The following is a 23,548-nucleotide window of genomic DNA, read 5'->3' as shown; positions in this document are numbered from 1 at the left end:
CACTGGGCATAGTCTACTGCAGCACAAAACCTCCCAAGCCTAGTGTAATGTGGCTGGAAGCTGGGCAGGCACTTAACCACTGGTAACGATGATCTTAAACTCTCCCTAGGCTGGCACTCATGTGCCAGAAGTCACTTTGGGCAACCCAGTTCCCTGGATTGAAAGGAGGTTGCTTGGCGTGGCCCAGACTGGCCACAAAACCTGTAGAGCCCAGTCTAGTGTGGCTGGAAGCTGGGCGGGTCCTTAACTACTGGAAGCAATGATCTTAAACTCTCCCTGAGCCAGTGCTGGTGTGCTGGAACTCATCTCTGGCAGCCCAGTTCTCTGAATTGAAAGCTGATGCCAGCAGGAGCAACTGTCCACAGTACCGAGGAGGAGGGGAAGTGAAGCAGCCCCTTTGCATGCCCTCACCCTGGCAGGGGAGGCAGCCACCAGGGTTGGAGCAGCATGGGGTGCATGCTGTGCCAGACACAGATGGTGAGAAAGCCACATCCATTTTGCTAGAAATTATGGAAAGGCTGCTTATTTTCTGAGATTGTAGTCACTTATGACATTTTAGCACTTGATGGTAAACTAAATCTTCTGCCATGTTTCACCATTTTACACTAAGGGATAGTTCAAATTCATGTGCATCCAAAATCCATAGTTATTCTACTGCTGGTCCGTACAGTTCTTTCCACTGTAGGCTCAGATTCTTTTTCGTACCTGGGAGGTTACTGTGGGCTCTTTTCTAGCTCTGGACAAAATCCTCATTGAAACATGATCTTCCAGTTACAATGTCAAGGATGTGGTATTGTGATTTTGTGTCAATCTGTGAAATCTCAGTTTTACAAGACCTGTACAGCCATTGGGTAGGACCAACGTTCATTCTGCTACAGGCTTCCAACTGAGAGGAAGGACTCATAGTCCAAGACATCTCCAAACAGGTACAAGTAGTATTTCCTGTAATGTCAATCTAAAAGCCTAAGCCCAGAGGTATCTACCTGGAATTAGAGCTATTTCAGTAGTCCAATTCATCAAGAACTGGCCCAGTGGTATATGTGGACCACGAGCATTTGTGACTTCTTAAATTTCAGGAGCTTGACACTCAATTCCAAAGTAATATTCTGTACTTACACTATCTCTTACTCCCAATAAATAGACTCTTGTTTTGTGGTGTATTTTCAAGGTAAGGTTAGTTTATTAGTCTCTTTCTCATTGCTGTGGCAAAATATTCAATTGCCACAACTTATGTTTTCTATGGGTTGAGACCATGGTTAGCTGGTTCCAACAAAGAAACAATATATCCAGGGAAACATTATTTACCCTATGGTAGCTAAGAAACAAAAGAGAAGGAAAAAGGAGGAACATGGGACAAGATTTCACTCTTCCATATTATGCCTCTAGTGACTCATCTTCACCTAAACCTCCTAATTGCACATTCAGTGCATTCAGCTATGAACATCACTATTGATCTGCTTAATAATATACCACCTCACAATCCAATTTCCCTTTAAATCTCTTATGTCTAAACAAATGAAATTTTGAGGAAAATTTTAGGCCTAAACTATCACAGGTAGTGACAGTGAAAGCATTCCTTGGCTACCAGGTTAATGCTACCCCAGATTGTGATGATCTAACACTAATATCATTTGGCCAGTTTTATGATGGGATCCAGGTACACTGATAGCTGATGGTGATTCCAGTTGAAATGTGAGCTCTCTGTCCCACTAGAGCTCAAGTTTCTTACTGCTGCATGGGTTATTTAAAAGGTTCCATTTGTAAGATTGGCCTGTGATAGTTATCTGCTTGTAGGTAAAGAATAGATGGTGAAAACATTTTGTTAATTCCCATGGCTGATGTTAAGTAGAGTCATTCTTAAGTCTCACAGCTATAGGTACCTGTGTAGTTTCTGAAGTAAGGATATGCCCCTATCCCACTCCAAGACTGGCAATGATGCAGGACAAAACTCAAGTGTTTCCCATTGTCCACACTTCTTTTCATGTTACCATATGTCCAAAGATTCCATTGCCCACACTTCTTCTAATGTTACTGTGTGTCCAAAGATTCCATCAGTGGGCCCTGTCCTGAAAATATGAGCCTCAGGGTGCTCCAAGTTCTTGGTCTGAATTCAGTAGCAATGTCACTGAACTCCAAGGAAAGGTTCTAGGATAGCTCCAAGCAGTACATTTTTGCTCATCTCATTGCTGCCTTAGATAGGGGAGGGGCAGTAGAGAAATCACTTAGCCAGCTGGCTGATAAAGTTCCAGCATGTCAGTTCATTGGTACTTGCCTGGGCACAGGTATGGCAAAGTTTTGCCTGGTACTGTGTTTTACCATAGGGGATTGGTTTTGGGTTTCATATCTAACCCTGGATTTAATCCCTTCTCCCTTCTTGAAGTAGTAAGTGTCTAGCCAAACTACTTATATTTGGAAGCAGATGCCAGTGGCAACTATTTGCTTCTTCCCACCTTCAAGTTATCTTTTCTTATTTGTTTTACAAAAATTAAGTACTGTGAATTCTTCCCTGGCTTGCTTTGCTAGCTTTTTAAGGTAGTTTGGTGTGAAGGTTCATTGTAATTGGTATATCTGTAACATCTCTTACTGAGCAATCATCCCCTTTGATGCTGGTCAATACTTCATATCTTATTAAACAAATAAATGTTTGCTTTCTATAAAATATCTCAATAAAGTAGTGCACATTTTTAGGATATAATTGCAAATGTTTGCTTTATAAATTTAAATGATTTATGAAATTTGAACTAATCAAAATACATATTTTAGAACACATGGTGGCTTATAAATTATAATCTGTTAAACTTTATTTACCAAACCACCTATTTTATGCATTATAAAGTAATTTTTCAAGATGAATATTTTAATTCACTTAGGACCATCATGAACAGACTTAAAAGTACACATTAGTAAGCCTACATTACAAGATATAATATTTTCAATGTTTAATTGAAGTTTGTGGTAGATTTACAATGAGCACTAGTTAGATATCACTATTTTTTTAGCTTTTTACTTCTGAAGTAAAAATGTCCTATCTCTAATTTAAGACTGTCCAGAAAAACAATTAAATCTTGTAATATATCCTGCATAATTGGTCATGAAATTTTAAGGGAGAAAAAGTATTTTGGGCTCTTTTGCTAGTCAGTTTAAGAAAACAGCATGTGTTCATTTCACCCTGACTCCTCTTTCTTATAAGGGCTCTATAACATCAAGAAGACCTTGAGAACAGAAGCAAAGGCTAATGTCACCAGAACAGTGCAAGAGACAGAGCCTGTATTTATCTTGTCACCATGAGATGCTAACATAAACATCGGATTTTGTTTAAGAAAAAAGATAGCAAATTTTAAAAAATCTGTATTTCCAATCTTTGCTACTCATGGGCAAACATAATTCTATGTAATTTTGAAAGTAATCTGATGAAGATTTTGAATTCAATCCTAAAGTAGAATGAAAAGGCATAGTTGGCTCGTTGTTAGGTTGAAGAACTGACAAGATCTATGATTTACAAGAAGCAATCACATTATTGTATGCTGGGCAGTGGCTTGGTGCATAGAAAGCCTTAAGTGGAAAAATGTAGATCAATAAATGGCAGTGAAAATAAAAAATTAAGCTGCGACATTTATATTAATAAAATCCTAAATATTATGTAGCTGAAATTAATATACAAAACCTAGCTCTAGCCAGTTACTTAGATCTCAGTCTATAGATATTTTGCTCATGCTCTTAGCAGTTAACTATCATCTAAATGCTTTCAGATTTAAGTGTGCAATGACAAAGGCAGTCTATAATATTTATACATATATATTCTCAAATGTTCTTGCCTCTGTGTTTCACAATTGCTACTTCCAGTATTTTCTAGAGTCTTTTCCCTAATATATCCACTGAACGTCTAGTTCAATTAGAATGTAAGTAAAGTGAACCCAATGATTTACTGATTATTCTATATGATGAATTATGCACTTCCTTATTATGATGCATTTTAAATTCCAAAACTGGTAATAAAGGGTCATCTGTGGGGTCTTGCTTCATTGAATTTACTAAAATGTATAGTTCATGGCTATACTAGATTTTTCATTACTGTGACAAAATACCCAAGATAAACAACCTGAATTAGGAAATATTTATTTTGGCCCAAAATGTCAGTTTTCACACCAGAGTCACTTGAGTGCATTGCTTTTGGAATTGTGGTGAGGTAGTACATCAGAGATGAAAGATATGATTGAATAAAATAGCTCACTGCACAGAGACCAGGAGGCAGAGACAAAAGGGTATTTGTGTGAGGAGTTAGCAATGGGCACAGGAAATGTTTTATCTCACAAAGTCACATCCTCAGTAATCCACTTCTCCAACTCTCAGTGAATTTTCCACCAGCTCTCAATAATACCACAGCTGGGGCGAATGTATTCACCAAATGGAATTTGGGGAGATTTTGAGATACAGTCATACAAACAATTTTAATTAAGAAAGATAACAATGTATGAATGAGGCAAAATATGAAGTAAAAATTAGACTTCCATATAGAAAGAGAGTCCCTGAAATTTCTCGTATTAAAGGAAACTTTCATTTTAAAATGGTCAAATAACTGTTTTCTGGCTCCAAAAGAATGATCAAAAATGTAATTGAAAATGAGAGTTAAAATTGACCTATAAATATGTGATCAAAATCATAGTGATAATTTCACTGTGTATAACTAAAGTATATTTTAAAAGAATAGTAATGCACAATTTACAGAGGGGGACATGAATTTTTGTCCATCTTCATAAACTGTCAAATCATGTTAATAATACATTCATTTTCCAGAAGATCAAAATAGTTCAATAATTTGAAAAGAATCCCTAGAACTCAGTATCAGAAAAGATATTGAAACTCCTAAAAAGTAGTTGTCTCTGAAAGGATCAATTTGGATAAAATGCATTAGAAATATTGTATATTATTCAGTAGGTCAATTATAATTTATGTTTTCTATTTCATACTAGTGACAGATGACGATTTAGACAGTGGCTAGAAAAATAAGAGAAATGTAACTTTGGGTGCGTTGTTATATGTGAACATATGTTTTCTTCAATATTTTTCCAATAATTGCTGTACCAGTGTAATTGTTGCCAATTTAAGAAATCTTGTGGACAGCACATTTTAATGTTTTTCATTTTTAATTTTCTTGTAAACTTTTTATTTAACTTTTTATTATTATTTTATGAGTCACTAGAATGCTAAACGAGAAGATAGTGAGTTTTCACTAAGGACCAGTGCTCCATCAAGAATACTGTTCTCTGCTCACTGTCTCTAGATGTACATGCCCAATGGCATAAGCAGGGCTTTATCTTTTTACTTCTCTTCTTTCTATGTGTCTCCACTCCAGTGAAGATTTTTTACTTAGGTCACTCTCACTTCAGTCTCAATCTATGACCTTCAATGTGTTCTTTCTTCTATTTCCAAAGTCAATGTGAAGTTCAGTATTTTCTTTCCTTCATTCATTTCCTGTATGACTATCAGTCTTTAACTAACTAATCCAATCAATGGACATCTTCTCATTAACTCACACAATACACATATTGGAAGAAGACAATTTATATTCTTATCTTCAATGTCCTTAAATGCATGCTTCGATTTTTTTGTTTCATTTTGTTATACCCAACTTCGTGCCACTGTAGTTTTCTGTATTTTATGTAGCAATTTTCTTTGAAATGTCAAGCAACAAGAAAAAGTCCTCAAAATGAAATACTCCTTTTATAAAAACTACCCCAGGTATCTAGCTTCTGTACTGTCACTACCCAAGTGATTGGCTGCCTCCATTCTTGAAACATTTAATGGATATACTTTATTCCTTAACTTTTAACTACTACAAACCTACAACATTTTTGTACAATAACTGTTTTTTTCACATGACTAGTGACTTCAGCTCTTTTTTACAGATATCTGGTGCCTTCTGGATAGGATTGGTGAGAAGTGCAGTTTTATTTACTACCGGTAAAGCAATTTCTAAAAGTATTGCAGAAAGTTTTCAGTTAGTTTTCTATATGACTATTTCATGTTAAAGTAAATTTGTTTCTTAAAATTTATATTTAATATTAAAACATATTCTTTACATTCTCCAAATTATTCTATATCATTTTCCTTAAAAATAAAAATATTACACTATTCTATTATCAACTAACGTTTAAAATGTAATGTGTATTAAGATACTAAATTTTATGAGTTCTATATTGATATTTGAATGTCTACTTTATCATTTCACCTTTTAAATTAATTTCAAAATTAATGATCACTTTTATAATACCTTTACTTCTTCATTTCTTTTCCTAATTGTGATGAAGTGATATTTTTCATGATACAAAGTTGACATATAGTAATATATATTTATATAACTATTACTTTTAATAGGAAGATTTATGTCTCACTTTGAGCACAATGTACATGTTTTCCTTTTATTAAGCCATACATGTGCTGGCTTCATCTCTTTTACCATTTAGTGTAATATCTTTATTCGACTTGTTTGTATGTTTACATTGACACTATTATTTTTATTTAATAGAAAGGTTTTGGGAGAAAAGTAATCTGTACAATGTTTATTTTTATAGACTCTGAACTAAGTTCAGATTTTCTTTTTTCATTTATTAACATATATGTAGGTAATCTCTGTAATTAATCTTTTCAACCTCTGATTCATACACATAAAATTCAGTATTTTTAATTCATTTGCAATAAAATTTAGGCTTATTTTTACAAACAGTAATATAACAAGGTCTAGTTATCCTTGTTACTTCAGTACTTCAAATGATTTCTGTTCACAAACTGAGCAGTTGTTAAATATTTGTTATATGTACCAATAGCTAAGACTACAAAATCCTAAACTAAAAAGTCAAATTTATTCTGTAGTAAGACATAGCCAGTTGTATTTGGCTTATTTTTCCTTTAATGAGAGTAGTAAGCTTTATGTTTCTCTTTACCTTGGATAAATGTAGAGAGCTGTATCTCAAGTAGGATTAAAATGATGTTAAAATATTACCTTTAGAAACATACTCTTTTGTGCCTGTAATACTATTCATATTGAAAGTATAATTTAAATACAAGTAAAAGTGCTTTATGAAATTCTAGTATGGTTCAAAATCTAGACCCATTAAGGTAGCCAGTCATAGGATACTTTTAGATATTAATTCAGATGCTACTGATATTTCAGCTATATTTCTTATTGCTAAGTCTCTTATTGCCAAAAATCATATATCCAGTCACTAAACTTTTGATTGTTCTGTTGATTCTTATTGTCCTATTTATTGCTGTACATCTATGTAACTTCCAAACTTTCATTTGTGTGCAAACAAAAATTAAATAATTTATTTCAATTCATTGTTTTAAGATACATACTTCTTCTAAACAAAACAAAAAAGATTACTATTTGTGCCAACTCATTTTTAAAAATCAGAGGTAACAAATCAGTGAGTTTCTCAATGTTACCCTTAAGTAAAAATCAAATATCTTTTTTTTAATTTTCTAATCATTATAAGTAAAATATTTATTGAGAGAGAGAAAGAAAGCTTCTATCAGAGAGAGAGAGAGAGAGAGAGAGAGAGAGAGAGAGAGAGAGAAGGGATCCTGAGGGAATTCTCAAGGATTCTTTCTGCCTTTTCTAGGTATTTTTATAGATCAAAACTGCAAGTGAGGTGGATCCAAGGTTGGGATAAATGGGGAAGTCACAAAGTAGACATGAGATGGGACAGAACTATGGTCAACCAGTAAGATAGTATGTAATCACTCAGGTAAAACTGATTAAATCAAGATTCAATAGGGAAGCAAGTCACATAATGCAGGTATCTTTTTTTAAAAACCTATGTAAAACAAGGGCATTTTTGAGTTTTTGATAAAATGGACATCTATATAATTAATTGTACTCATTCTTTCCTTCATATACAGCAGTTTGTTTTAGAATGGTACTCTGCACTAGACATCTTTTTTGTTTTTTACTTTCTCTTCACCATGAACACAGAAGGAACAGGACTTGATGTTTTACTGTGTTACTATATAATGAAAGGAACTTTTTTGATTGCTAAAGATAGAGATTTGTGGACCTCCCTTCCATTTTGCTTCTTTAGAGTCACTTTTTAAAGTGATACTCAGATAACTTCTTAAGAGTTCTTAAAGAAGAGAACTCTTTTCTTTTTTAAACCAGTACCAGGGACCGAACTCATGACCACGCACTTGCAAGGCAGGCACTTATGCCGCTGAGCTAAATCCCCAGCCTGAGAACTCTTTTTTAAATAATATATCATTCTTTCTTTTTTGTCTCATTTACGTTTTTATTTGTTTATTTTCTCTGTAGAATATTGGAATAACATTCTTGTAATAAATGACAATCTTTAGTCCAAATCTCATGATATATGTTTAAGAAAATTCTGAGAGTAATTTTATATGACAATTTGCACCTCAAAGTTTCATAAACAAGTCTATAAAATTGTCAAACAAAGTGAAAATGGGAAAATATGCTATTTCCAATGAGATCTTGGTGTCAGGATGATAGTAAGTGATGAAGAAAAAATATACATGTTTTTCTGCATTAAATAGTACACAGTTTTGAATGTGAGTTGACACTAGAGTTCAAAAATTCATTGTAGATAAAGTCAGACTCATAACGCTGAAGTAATGTACAGAAAGTTTTTCCAGGATCCTACGACTACTTTGGATATCAAGAAAAAAATGATTATATGCAATTAATGCATGAGTGATATTTTAATAGGTAAACAATTAATCCACCATATCAATAGGGCCATAAGTAAGAATCACATTATCATTTCTATAGATGCAGTAAAAGCTTTTGATAAGGTCCAACACTCATCCGTGATAAGAACCTTACAGAAAATTAGAATACATGGTCTTTAACTCAATATGATAAAGGCCATCTATGACAAACCAACAGCCAGCATCATATTAAATAGTCAAAAACTGAAGGCCATTACCTTAAAATCAGGCACAAGACAAAGATGTCCCTTACCACCATTCCTATTCAACGTAATACTGGAAATACTAGCCAGAGCAGTTACACAAGAGAGAGAAATAAATGGGATAAAGATAGGAAAATGATAAGTTAAATTATCATTATTTGCAGATGACATAATACTCTACATAGAATACCCACAAAATTCCATTGAAAGACTCCTAGATATAATAAATAAACTCAGCAATGAAGCTGGATACAAAATCAATACTCAAAAATCAATAGCATTTCTATACACTAACAACAAAATCAAGGATAGAGAAATAAGAGAAGCCACACACTTCACACTAGCATCCAAAAAAATGAAATACTTAGGAATTAATCTCATGAAAGTAGTAAAAGATCTATATAGGAAAAATTATAATGCCCTGACAAAAGAAATCAAAGAGCATCTCAGAAAATGGAAAGACATCCCTTGTTCATAGGAAGAATACATATTGTGAAAATGGCCATTCTCCCAAAGCTGCTATACAGATTCAATGCAATTCCAATGAAATACCATCATCCTACCTCATAGATCTAAAGAAATCATACCTAAAATTCATCTGGAACCAGAAGAGACCTAGAATACCAAAGGCAATTCTAAGCAGCAAAGGCAAGGCAGGAGGCATCACAATCCCTGACTTGAAATTATACTACAAAGCTACCATAAGAAACTCAGCATGGTACCAGAATACAAACAGATTTGAAGATCAAAGGAATAGATTAGAAGATATAACCAAAACTACAAACATAATTGACCACCTTATCTTTCACAAAGGGGCCAAACATGCTCACTGAAAGAAAGACAGTCTCTTTAATAAAATGGGGCTGGAAAAACTGGCTCTCCATATGGCAAACACAAAAACAAGATTCATGCCTATCACCATGTACTAAACTAAAATTGAAATGGATCAAAAATCTGAATATTAAAAAGAAACACTAAATCTATTGGAAGATAAATTAGGTAAATGTTTATATGGGTAGGTAGAGAATTCATGAATAGGAATCAAACCATGTGGGAAATACTTCCCAGAATCAATAACTTGGATCACTTCTTATTAAAAAATTTCTGCATGTTAAAAGAAATCTCCAGCATAGTGAAAAGAAAACCCAGAAACTTGGAAAAAATCTTAGTGAACTGTCTCTCAGACAAAGGACTTCTGTCTAAATTATATAAAGAATTAAAAATTCAGACCCACAAAATTCAAAGACTCCATCCAAAAATGGGCATCTGAGGTGAACACACAGTTCCCAGATGAAGAAATACAAATGGCAAATAAATACATGAAAAAATATTCACCATCATTAATCATTAAAGAAATGCAAATTAAAATGACACTGGGATTACATCTCACTCCAGAAAGAATGACCAGGATCAAGAAAACTACCAACAAGTCTGGAGAGGCTGTGGGGGGAAAAAGGAACTCTTCTGCACTGTTGGTGGGAGTGTAGACTGGTGCAACCACTGTGGAGGTCAATCTGGATATTCCTCAAAAATCTGGGTTTGGAAGTCCCATCTGACCCAGCTATGTCACTTGTGGGCCTATTCCCAGAATAACTGGAAACATCATACCACAGTGGTGTATGTGTACCCATGTTTTATAGCAGCACAATTTGTAAATAGCCAGATCTTGGAAACAACATAAATGTCCATCAACTGAGGAATGGATTAAAAGCTGTGGTATTTTTACTCAGTTATAAAGAATGATCACATTGAGATATTTATAAATAAATGGACACAACTTGAGAGCATACTCATAAGTGAAGTAAATCAAACTCACATATGTAAATACCATATATTCTCCGTAGTGTAAGAAATCTTAAGAGTACATAAGATTTTATGGTAATCATGATTCTTCATTACATTGCTTTGAAGCTTTATAATGTTTTCATTCCTTAGTTGGAATGGTTTTACTCTGTTTTGTTTGATTTTATTATCTCTGATAGTATGAACAGCTATTTTGAAGAAAACAAGACATAATAACCATTGCTGATTTAATATCATCTTGCTTTGAAGTCCTACCATGCTTTTGGGGTGTTTTGCATTGGTTCTTTCATGTTGCATCTTATTGGATTTTATTATGTGTGATTGTCTAAACAAAATTTTTAAGGAAAATGAGATAATATAGTAGCAATTTTTCATTTGCTGTTATTTGGTTCTGAATGCCCTGTAATACTTTCATTCTCTTGAATAGTTTTATACTATTTTGTATTGTGCTGTATATCTTATTATAACTCAATGTACACAGCACTTCATACATCGTACATGCTTTGGTTTGATGCATGAAGTAAGGATTTTAAATTTGGTAGATAGTATTGCCTACTCTTGTAAGCGCAGGAAAGTAGACGGCATAATCAGTAATTAGAAAAATGTGCAGTAACATGACATACACAATAGATTTACTTTTGATCATGTTAATACTGAAAGATAATGAAAATCATTGCATCCTTTACAACACATATTTAGACTTATTTTCATCTCAAATAAAAGTTGTGAAAGTAAAGTTTGGGATACTAAATCATTAAGAATTAACCGAATATTTCAGGCATGTAATATATGCCAAAATTTTGGTGGCTACAAAAATCTGTAAGGACAGTAGCTGATATCTTCCATCATTTCTTTGAGTGCCACATTATGAAATGATTCCCAAGTGAAAAGGAAGCACAAAAGAGGTGGAAGGTTAAAAAATGCCTCAGGTGCTAAGTGATACTGCAGGCCAGAGGACAGAACTCTCAATGTCACTAAAATTTGTAAAGGAGAACGAAGTCTACAATGTTTAATTAGAGTAAGTTTGCAAATGCTTTCAGACAAAGTCAGCATATGAAATAATTATCATAACAGTGTTATTTAGAGAAATTTGTCATTTTATAAATTATGAAACATGTTTACATTCATAGTTGGAATTTCATTAAGGATACATCTAATAAATTTATAATCTGATATTCTTATCTTGAATTATGTCTTTATTTTGTTACATGTCACTTCATTGTTCAATAGTATGCACAAAATAATGAAACCTTTTAAATTATTTTATACATTTTCCACAAAAATGTTCATAGATATTTTATAAATTATAGTGAAGTTTTCTCAGTATTCTTCTTTGATACCTGAATTATTAAAATTATGATACATTTATGATTTAAAGGAAAGCAATATATCTCTCTAAATATATCTTTATTCTGGATTTATAGAAACACATACATATGTATATATAAATATTTTATGTAGATAATTTTCCTAACTATTTAAAACAGCTTCAGTGTTGAAAGACTGTACATAGAATCTTTATCTTCAACATATGGGAAAGATTCCTTTCCCTTCATGAGTTATATTTTTCTTGCTCTTCTTTTTATACATATTTAGAATTCATAAACTTTGTTTAAAGTTTTATTTGACTTAAACTCAATTTTGTTATGTATTATTGATCATTTCATTATGTATATAGATATTCTTTTTCTATATTATAATGAAATACAAAGCTTCAGAATTTATTTTCCATTATGGAAAATGCATAGAAAATTAGTTAAGCTTGCATTAGTTAACATTTTCATTTCATTCCAAATGTATTGCAAATAAAACAATATAGATCAGTTAGTGGAAATTCCTATAGACATAACAAAGTGTCATTTTTCCTTTCTAGTAATAACTTTAAAATCAATTACATGTGGACAAAGAGAAATTGAACAAACTGAATCAACACACTTTATTGATACCATCCTGTTTTTACAACTGAAACATTCCTTATCCATGTCAATCATTTCATAGACACAGAACCTTTATTATTCTTCTCTAAATTGTTACTTTTGTCTCAGTTTAAATGGATTGGAAAATTGAAATGCTATTTTACATTTTCTGCTTATAAGATAAAAACAAATAAAACTAATCTAAAATGTTGCTACCACCAACATACTAACATTGTCAATCACTCTTGACAAAATATTCAATTCTGTCTGTATCCTAACATCAATTTAGGCTTTAAAATGAATTTTTCAGAAATAAACCAACCAAGAACTTGAAGATCAATGTAATTCCAGTGAAAAATATGGATTTTTAGCAATATGATATCATTGAACACATTTTGGTAAAATTTATATAAAAAACAAAAGTCACTGAAGTGTTTTCAGAATTTCTGAAAATTCAAATTATTTTAAAGCAATTTATGAGGACCAAAGTCATAGATACTACAAGCAACACTAACTAAATGGTTAATGAAACATAATATTTTTATCATGAGCTTTTATTAAATAATTATGTTGGACATCTTGAAAATGAATTTACTATTCTTGAAGGCTTTAAATGCAGAAGATAAATTTCCTATAATAGTCTAAGTGCATGAATTTTTGTATTAATTGTTGTGAAATGCAAACAATTGTAATATAATCATAAATACTTGTCATTGAATATAAAAATTAATTACAACAAAATGCAATACATTGACACTACATGACTTACTTTGTTTACAAGTCTTTTAACCCATTTAAGTGTGGCTGTACTGAGCTGAATTTTTTGTTTTTATTTTAAAGAGATTAAGACAAAAGAGGACAGAACAAACCAGGTCAGAATAGAAATATGTAAGCAACACAGGACTTCACCACAAGACAACACGATATTAACAGTGGCTACCATAATGTCTTTTTCTTTGAAACAGTTGAGCACGCCTTCACATACAATACTATCAAAACAGTATAAAACTATTAAAGAGAATGAAAGTATTACAGGGCATTCAGAACCAAATAACAGAAAATGAACAATGGCTACTGTATTATCTCACTTTCCATTAAAAAATCTGTTTATACTATCACACATAATAAAATCCAATAAGATAGGGGCTGGGAATTTAGCTCAATGTCATAAGCACCTGCCTTACAAGCAAGCAGTCATGAGTTCAATCCCTGGCACCGACAAAAAAAAAAAAAAAACAATAAGATACAGCATGATAGAACCAATGGAAACAGAAAAACAAAAGCATGGTAGGACTTCAAAGCTCTCATAATGTCTTGTTTTCTTCAAAATAGCTATTCATACCATCACACATAATAAAATCAAACAAAACAGAATAAAAACATTCCAACTAATGAATGAAAGCATTATGAGGCTTCAAATCAATGTAATGGGGAAATATAATTACCAGAAAAGTGTTATGTACTCCTCTTACACTAAGGAGACTATATGGTATCTATATATGTGAGTTTAATTTATTTCACTTATGAGTATGGTCTCAAATTGCATCAATTTACTTATAAATATCTCAATGTGATCATTCTTTATAGCTGAGTACTACTCCATTGTATAAAAATACCACAACTTTTTATCCATTGCTCAGTTTATGGACACTTGGGATGTTCTCAAGATCTGTGTATTACAAATTGTGCTGCTATAAATATGGGTGCACATATATCACTGTGGTATGATGTTTTCAGTTCTTCTGGGGAAATGCCTAGAAGTGGAATAGCTGGGTCAAATTGGGCTTCCAATTTCAGCTTTTTTAGGAATCTCTAGGCTGACCTCCACATGGTTGCACCAGTCTACACATCCACCAACAGTGCAGGAGAGTTCATTTTTCCCACAGCTTCTCTAGGATTTGTTGCTGGTAATTTTTTGATCCTGGCCATTCTTTCTGGAGTGAGATAGCATCTCAGTGTTGTTTTAATTTGAATTTCTCTAATGATTAATGAGGATGAACATTTTTTCATGTATTTATTTGCCATTTGTATTTCTTCATCTGAGAACAATGTATTCATCTCAAATACCCATTTTGGATTGGGTCTTTGAATTTTGGGGATCTGATATTTTTTAATTCTTTATTCTTCTTTATTAATTCTTATTTATTCTTCTTTAATTCTTTTATTCTTCTTTAGACAGAAGTCCTTTATCTGAGGGACAGTTTACTTAGATATTTTTTCCAGTTTGTGGGTTTTAATTTTAATATGCTAGAGATTTCTTTTGCCATGCAGAAACTTTTTAATAAGATGTGATCCCAGTTATTGATTCTGGGAAGTATTTTCCATGCAATTTGATTCCTGTTCTTGAATTTTCTACGTAACCCTATGTCTTCAAGATTTTTTTATTTAAAGAGAAAAACTAAACAAAGCAAGACAGTAAAAGGCTAGAAGTAATACATAATTTCAAGAGAAAAAATATACAGTAAGAGTTCACCAGTTAATAGATCACACATTGTCATCTTACAAACAGCTGTCCAGATTACAAAATTAAAGCATACAAAGTGGAGATTAATACAGTGAGATTGCAACAGATTTAGTGTTTCTGTTTTAATATTCAGTCTTTGATCCATTTAGATTTTAGTTTAGTACATGGTGATAGGCATGGGTCTAGTTTTTGTGTTTCACATATGGAGAGCCAATTTTTCCAGCACTATTTATTAAAAAGACTGTCATTCTTTCAGTGAACATATTTGTCATCTTTATCAAATATAAGGTGGTTGAATGTATTTGCAGCTGTGGTTGCATCTTATAATCTATTGCATTGATCTTCAGATCTGTTTTTATTCCAGTACCATGTTGATTTTATTACAGTACCTATGTAGTATAACTTCAAATCATGGATTGTAATGCCTCCTGCCTTGCTCTTTTACTTAGAATTGGGTTTGCTATTCAAGATCTCTTCTGGTTCCAGGTGAACTTTAGGGGTGATTTCTCTAGATCTATGAGGTATGTTGATGGTATTTTCATGGGGATTGCATTGAATCTGTATAAAAGTTTTGGGAAATAGCCATTTTCACGATATTTATTCTTCCTATCCATGAACAAGGAATGTCTTTCCATTTTCTGAGATCCTCTTCAATTTCTTTTTTCATGGTAGTATAATTTTCTCTGTATATATCATTTACTTCTTTAATGAGATTAATTCCTAAGTATTTCAGTTTTTTGGATGCTAGTGTGAAGGATGTGGCTTCTTTTATTTCTCTCTCAGTGATTTTGTTGTTAGGTTATAGAAATGCTATTGATTTTTGAGTATTGATTTTGTATCCAGCTTCATTGCTGAATTTATTTATTATATCTATGAGTCTTTCAATGGAGTTTTGGGGGTCATCTATCTCAGAAAATGGAAAGACATCCCTTGTTCATGGATAGGAAGTGTAAATATTGTGAAATGGCCATTCTCTCAAAACTTTTATACAGATTCAATGCAATGTCAAAGAAAATACCATCAACCTACCTCATAGATCTAGAGAAATCACTCCTAAAATTCATCTAGAACCAGAAGAGAACTCAAATAGCAAGTTGCTATTATTTCACATATTTCAGATGTATGACATATGTTTTCTTCTATGTACATGGCTCCTAGTCTTTCTTGGGATGGGCTGGAGGTTTGAGATTGCATTTTGGTCTTTTGTCTTGTCATTTTCTTATCTTTCCATGTTTCAAGTGTTGTTCCAAAGTCATGTTGGAAATGGACTCCTACACCCATGGCTCCTGGGACTGAATGTAGGTTGCTAAGTGTGGTCCAGTGAGGCCTGCAGGACCTCCCTTGCCATCTCTGGTGTTCCAAAGGCTTGATAGGCTCCCAACTACTGTGGGTGATGGTCCAAAGCTCTCCCTAGATTAGCACTGATGCAATGGAACTCACCTCACATGACCTCATCTCCCCTGATCAAAGCAGGTCACTGGACATGGTGTATTTGGGCCTGGGAAACCTCCCAAATCTAGTCTACATGACTGGAAGCTGGAAAGGCACTTAACCACTGGGAGTGATGATCTTAATCTCTCTTTGAGCCCATGCCAGTGTGCTGTAACTCACCTTGTGCAGCTCTAGTTCCTGATTGAAAGAAGGTCCCTGGGTGTGGTGCTGCTAGGTCCACAAAACCTGCAGAGCCCACTCTAGTGTGGCTGGATTCTGGGTGGGTAGTTCTACTGAGATAAATGTATCTGTCAGGTACACATGTCTGCTTCATTGATCTCCATTTTCTTTTTATTCCAAGCAAGACAATCAAACTATTTTTATATAATAGAAGTATACAAGCATAAGAGGAAGTAGAAATTATGTTGTGACTTTTACAAGTTCAGAAAATATAGTGCATACTATTATTGCTACCAATATGTTATTAACCAAATAAATCACATGACTAAACCAATCATGAAAGCCCTGGAGATTCATTCTTCAGCTCTCATGGAATAAACTGGAATGTAAAAAGGATAAAAAATGGGAAAAAATAATTCAATCTGTTGCAAAGATGACAAAGTAATTTCTAGAGAAAAAAAAAAGGTTAGTTGCAATAATTATGTAACCCAGGCATAGGTGATTCTGTTTTATCACTGAGAGAGATTATAATTTTCAAATTTAAAAGAGTTAATGTGTTGTCTCTAGGAAACCACTGAACTATAAAAGAGTACATCAATTTTAGAAATAATTTTAGTTAATTTCAAATAATTAAAAGTGTGATTATAAAGAAAAAAATTAAATGTTAAATTTTAATCTAAATTATTAATCACTCTACATTTTAATGATATCACAGAATCAGCCTTTTAGATTAGCATTTATCACTTAGGCTCCAGTATACATTTAATGAATACATACATAATCACAAAAAACGCTAATCAATGATCATCCAAATATTGATTTTTGAATGCCCAAATGAGAAAACAAATAAAATAAAATGATCAAATTAACTAGAGTTTAATTAAAATTAATTTCAGGGTTCTGGTGAAAAAACTATGGAAAAATATATATATATATTCCTAATCAATAATAAAAAACTTGTGGAAACATCATATTAGCTGTCTAACTTCACTACCAGAATCCTCTTAGATAGATATTTAAAACCTAAATATGAGAAAAATATATAGGGCAATTATTTTCAAATATTTGACAAAGAGATTTGTAGAATGTTATGAGAGAAATAAGATGAGCTTAAATTATCTGGAATTGCAGAATCCCATAAAGACAGAAATAATCAGGAATAGCACAAATATCTTATGAGATTGAGACATAAAGATTGCAATTTTGCTATGCTATTTGGCTTGAAATGCAATGATCTAAATTGACATGGGAAGATAAGCTATATGTAAGTACAATGAATTTCCATTAGTCAAAGTACAAATACTAAGAAGGAGAAAATTATGCCAAATTGCAAGTTGAAAAATTAATCAAGCATGACTAATGCTGGTAATTTGTCTCCATTCCAAATAACACAACAAACAAGAATTTAGACACAATCAAAGAAAGAATCAGTGAATTAGAGCATAGGAAAATATCTACCAAACTGACACACACAAAGAGAAACAAAAACTGAAAAGCATAGTCTTCTGGACGTGTGGAAGCACACCATTATAGAATTTGGGTAATAGAATTAAGAATGGGAAGGAAGATAGATAAAATTCTTGCAAAAACTATTAGGAGCAAGAATCATTAAAATGTTTCTAAATTTGATGAATATTATAAACCCACAGACCTAAGACCTAATACATCAACAGGTATACATACAACATACACACACAACTTTTACAAAGTATATCATAATAATGTTAATGCTAACAACAAAATTTCATGGCATTAAAAGTAGATAGGTATTTATATAGAAGAAACAGAGATAAGCATATCTATGGATTTCTTCTCTGGAATAACACAAACAAAATGTTGATGAAAAAATTAAAATACTGAGGAAACAAAAAGTGTTATTCTAGAAGTCTATATCCAACTAAAATATATTTTTACGTATTTTGAAATAAAAAGTATTTGAGAACTTGTCAATGGCAGATATACATTATAAGAAAATAATAAGTAGCATTCTTCAGAGAGAACTAAACTGAAAATTAAAATGTTTTACTATAGGAATACACAAGGAGAAAACAGCAAACTGGAAAGAGTAAGTATTACAGGTTTAAAATAAAAAGGTTATTTCCTTATAAGTGATTTTTAACACTTATATAGATATGTCTTCTTATAACACTTATGTAGATATGTCTTCTGTTTCATATACTGATTTAAAATGTATAAACATAATAACCTGACATATAATGATACAATATAATTTGAACACAAACTAAAATAAGGTAAACAATCCAGCTCAAACTAAAATAATACAGGAAAAGCTACATTGAAAATTAGCCAGTACAAGAAGTAAAAATAGTATTCATTCCAAACATTAAACACTCCAATACAAAACAAAAAATAGAAAAGGAAGATACTCTGTGATCAACACTTAAGAGAAAACTGAAACTCTACCTATACTAGTAAAATGAAAAGCATACCTTAAATTTAAAAATCATATGAATTAGTATAACATCTACAAATAAATACATGCAGATATACACAATATTTATTAGCTAATCAAAGAAGGCTATGTGATCATATTTATATTAAGAGAATTTAAGTTACAAATGTACTGAAGTAAAGATGTTTCATTTTTATATGTTTATCATGAAAGTGTAAAATAGTTATATATGAAAATAATGAAAAAACTTCAAACCCCATGAAGCAATATGTGTATAAACAAAACTGAATGATTAACATGACAAAATACATAAAATCATAGATTTTAATTCTATAAACTGAAAAACATAATTGGAGATTAAAATTTCTTCTTTAAATACTTAGTTTTGAAAGTACATGAGCACAGAAGACTTGTGAAAAACATTGGCTACCTTTACCTGACCCTAACCCTAACCCTGCCTCCTGGCCATACTGCTTATTTTTGGGGGGGTTTGTTCATATTGTTTCAGTTATCAAACTCTCAGCTCTATTTTTACAATCCACAGATTTACTGGAGTTTCCCTTCTGGCCAAACTCACAGAATTTTAAATGATCTCATTGGATTCTTTGCTCTTGATCTGTAATATATACTGTTGTACTCTAAGAAAGTAGCTTCATCATTTTGTGTATTATAGCAAACCTGTACCGCGGCTTACTAAATGTTTTTTTTTTCCTAACTGATATGTTAAGTGACCCAATTGATATGTTGAGCAATACTCTCCCCTGTAAAGAATTGCAAGAATTTCACTTAATTGAGATGTTAACCAGAGCGGCCCTCTACAAACAAGAAGAGTGGTGCTAAAACAAGCTAACAAGGGCTGTTAATCACGGTTAGGCGCCTCTATTCTTCGCTAAAGAACTAAAGAAGACAAGAAGGCCCACTAATTTACACATTGTTTGAAGTAGCTTGTTTATATGCAGGGAGATTTGCCTATGAGTTTAACCTTTTTACCTAACCTTAGTTACTCTTCCCACAAGATAGATACTTGCCGTTTTCCTGTTCTGTAGCGCGCCTTATTGCCTCCCCCCACCCACCTATCTGGGCCATAAAGAATTTGGGTTTCTGGTGACCTCTCCCCGACCCGGTGATGATCTGTCATGAGATGAGCCGGCCCCAATTGTAGGAACTGCTTAGCTTAAGAGAAATTACCGGGTAATACTATGGCCCAAACCCCGATCGGTGCTTTCCTTTTGTTCTGTATGTACCAATGGGTTAGATATCAGATCTTTGTAAAACTTAAGTTCCAGCATCTCATAACTCATGACCCCTTCGCACTCACTGGCGAAGACAAGCTGTCCTGGGATAATTAACTCTCCGCTTTCTTCTCCAAATATTGCTGCAGACGTGCCACTCTGAGATAATGTCAGTCTGCAGGATGGGAGTAATTTGAGCAACAACAGGAACTCCCGGGACTGTCAGAGCTAAGTGGACAGCAATATAGTTTCCAGATGCGGGTCAACAGGTTTAATGGCCTTACAGGTTTCCCCCCACTTTCCCTTACTTTTAAAAACCCCCTTTCCCCAGTCTGGAGGCGCAGTCTTTGGGTTGATCCAGGAGAGACTGTGCCGCCAGGACTGGCTCAATAAAGCCTTTGCCACTTAAGTTTTGGACTCTTGTTTCCGTGGACTTTATACCGGGGCCCACGTTACAACATATATCTGGCTAACAGCCCCCCCAAAAAAATATCTATGCCACAGTCTCAGCATTTGACTGCCTTGAAATTTCCTTTGTCAGACTAATCAGTCCATTGCCCTTCATTTTAGTCTCAGGCAAAGTCTATGGGCATGAGAAAAATGTAGACAAACTTTCTGTCAAGACATAACACACGTCGTGGGGAGTACAAACAGCAATGCAGTCCTTTTTTCTGGCAGAAACCTCCCAAGCCTGATCTTTACCGTCAGGCTTTCTATCAGTCTTCTGGTCTCCTGGGTTAAGTTTTGACCAGAATCTCCTCTACAGAAAAGCCTAAGCTGCCCTAGCTCTATGCATCCAGGACACATGTCCCAACCTTTTAAAACTCTGCCCACAAGCCATTTCTAAAGCCTTTCTCTCAATAAACATGGTCAGGTATGGCCACATGAATGACTCCACTCCTAGGTACAAAAGCAGAGAGAGAACCAAAAGCAGAAAGAGACAGAGCCAGAGAGATAGCAAAAAGAGGGAAACAGGACTGAAGTGGGTTCATGAATGATCTAGAAGGCCAATCAGTGGCTAAATGGATAGATACAGGAGCCGGGCCGGGCCGGGCCGGGCCGGGCCGGGCCGGGCCGACCCGACCCGAGCCGACCCGGGCCGACCCGACCCGAGCCGACCCGACCCGACCCGCGCAATCAACCACTCGCATTGACCCCTCTTTTTGGAGTCTCCCGACCCGACCCGACCCGCGCAATCAACCACTCGCATTGACCCCTCTTTTTGGAGTCTCCCGACCCGACCCGACCCGCGCAATCAACCACTCGCATTGACCCCTCTTTTTGGAGTCTCCCGACCCGACCCGACCCGCGCAATCAACCACTCGCATTGACCCCTCTTTTTGGAGTCTCCCGACCCGACCCGACCCGCGCAATCAACCACTCGCATTGACCCCTCTTTTTGGAGTCTCCCGACCCGACCCGACCCGCGCAATCAACCACTCGCATTGACCCCTCTTTTTGGAGTCTCACAGAGTGGTTGGCCCTGATCTGGAAAATCACAATGATTTCAGACAGAGAACAACCACAGAAAAGAAACAATTCCTTCTCTGTGCAAATGATTTAGGTAGAATCTGATATTCATTGATTTTTGGTTCAACAGACAGACACCCAAAAGCAGAAAGAGAAAGAGCAAAAAGAGGCAAAGGACTCAACAGAAAGCAGAAAGTGAGGTAGGGAGTTCATAAACAACAATATAGGAATCTAAGCGGCCACAATGATAAATTTGGAATTTAATTAACTAAGCTCAGGACTACTCACCCAACACCACCATCCCTGGTTCAGAGTTCCAAACAGGTGGCCCTGAAATGGAAATTACCAGAGTTTTTAAAAGAGAGAATCACAAAACTCATCCTGTTGGAAACAATTTATCTTGGATCTTCCATTCATTTTCACTTGACTAATACCTGTATCCTGCTTCTTTTGTGGATCAGGTTTTCATTTTTCTCATTCTGTAGATACTACAGCTCATTCTACTTCACTCATGGGACTTATACCCTGAGTACTTTTCCATTTTTCTGCATCAAAGACAGGGCACTAGTGAAATGAAATGCAGGGCTCAAGATAGATGGTCTCAGTTATGCCAAGTTACACCATGAGCCAGAGAGGGAAAAGAGGCAATGGTGCTGGAGTGGGTTCCTGAATGACAGACAGACAGGTAAATCTGAGCAGCTAGATGGATACATTTGCAGTGCAGTGAGCTGAGTTGAGCTGAGTTGAGCTGGGCAGCCACCATTCATGTAGATCTCTTGTTTCAGAGTCTCACAGAGTGGTTGGCCCCAAACCAGGAAAAGAAAAACAATCACAAAGATTTTGAATAGACAGTAAATCACAAAAAGGAAAGATGTCCTGCTAGGAAAATTTTAGCTAGAGTCTGATACTGATTTTTGGTTCGGCAGACAGACAGCCATCCACCACCCACCCAGTTGTCTCCTGCTTCAATGATGGAGTGAGTGTGTTGATTTTTTTCTTCTGTGTGTGGTTATGGCTCATTCTGCTTTTCTCATGGGACTTAGACCCTCCCTCCCTGAGTGTGGATCTTCCATGTTTCACCAATCTTTTGAACCCAGAACCACCAATAAAACACAGACAGACAGGTGTCCTATGTGGAAAGATCAAGAGAGAGTCTTGCATTGATTTTGGGGTGGCATGTGTTTGTTAGGGTGAGAAATGTGGCATATGTGTATGTGTTTAGGGTGAAGGTGGGGAGCAGGACTTGTGTGTGTTTTTAGGGTGAGGATGAGGAACAGGACATGTTTGTGTGTTGTTAGGGTGAAGGTGAAGATCATGTGAACTCAGAACATCTTTTCTTGAGTGATTTTCTATGTTTCACAAAGCTTTGTGACACAGAACTGCCAAAAAAAACCCAGACAGACAGACATCACATCGGGCATGATTTGGCTAACTTGAATATGACATTGCTTTTTGATCAGCAGACAGACCACATCACCTCAGTCTCCTGCTTCTTTGGTTGAGCAAGTGAGCAAAAGGGTGGCTTTTTGCCCCGTGTGTCTGCATGTATGTCTGTGGAGGGTACTGTTCTTTCTTCTTTGCTCATGGGAGGGGAACTCATATCCTGAGTAGTTTTCTGCTCTCATGAGTCAGATATGGGACAGCCACTAGTTATAAACATGTGGTGTTCTGGAGTCATACAGGAGTCAGACACTAGTTACATACATGAAGGG

The 23,548-nt window shown here is 34.5% G+C and overlaps 1 protein-coding gene across 1 annotated transcript in view; it reads right to left on the bottom strand.

Moving 5' to 3' along the window:
* Rad51ap2 (RAD51 associated protein 2) overlaps positions 1-23,548 on the bottom strand; it is a 405,597-nt gene that overhangs the window by 36,459 nt on the left and 345,590 nt on the right. The window contains exon 4 of the mRNA XM_063232414.1: positions 22,125-22,166. Coding sequence (XP_063088484.1) covers positions 22,145-22,166 — 22 coding nt within the window. The 3' untranslated portion in view covers positions 22,125-22,144. The remainder of the gene's footprint in view (positions 1-22,124; positions 22,167-23,548) is intronic.

The sequence above is a fragment of the Cavia porcellus genome, unplaced genomic scaffold, assembly GCF_034190915.1.
Source record: "Cavia porcellus strain 051 isolate PalLab524CR breed Dunkin Hartley unplaced genomic scaffold, mCavPor4.1 scaffold_1, whole genome shotgun sequence".
Classification (NCBI taxonomy): Eukaryota; Metazoa; Chordata; class Mammalia; order Rodentia; family Caviidae; genus Cavia; species Cavia porcellus.
The sequence above is the reverse complement of the archived record's forward strand: the minus strand, read 5'-3'. Positions and strand labels throughout refer to the sequence as shown.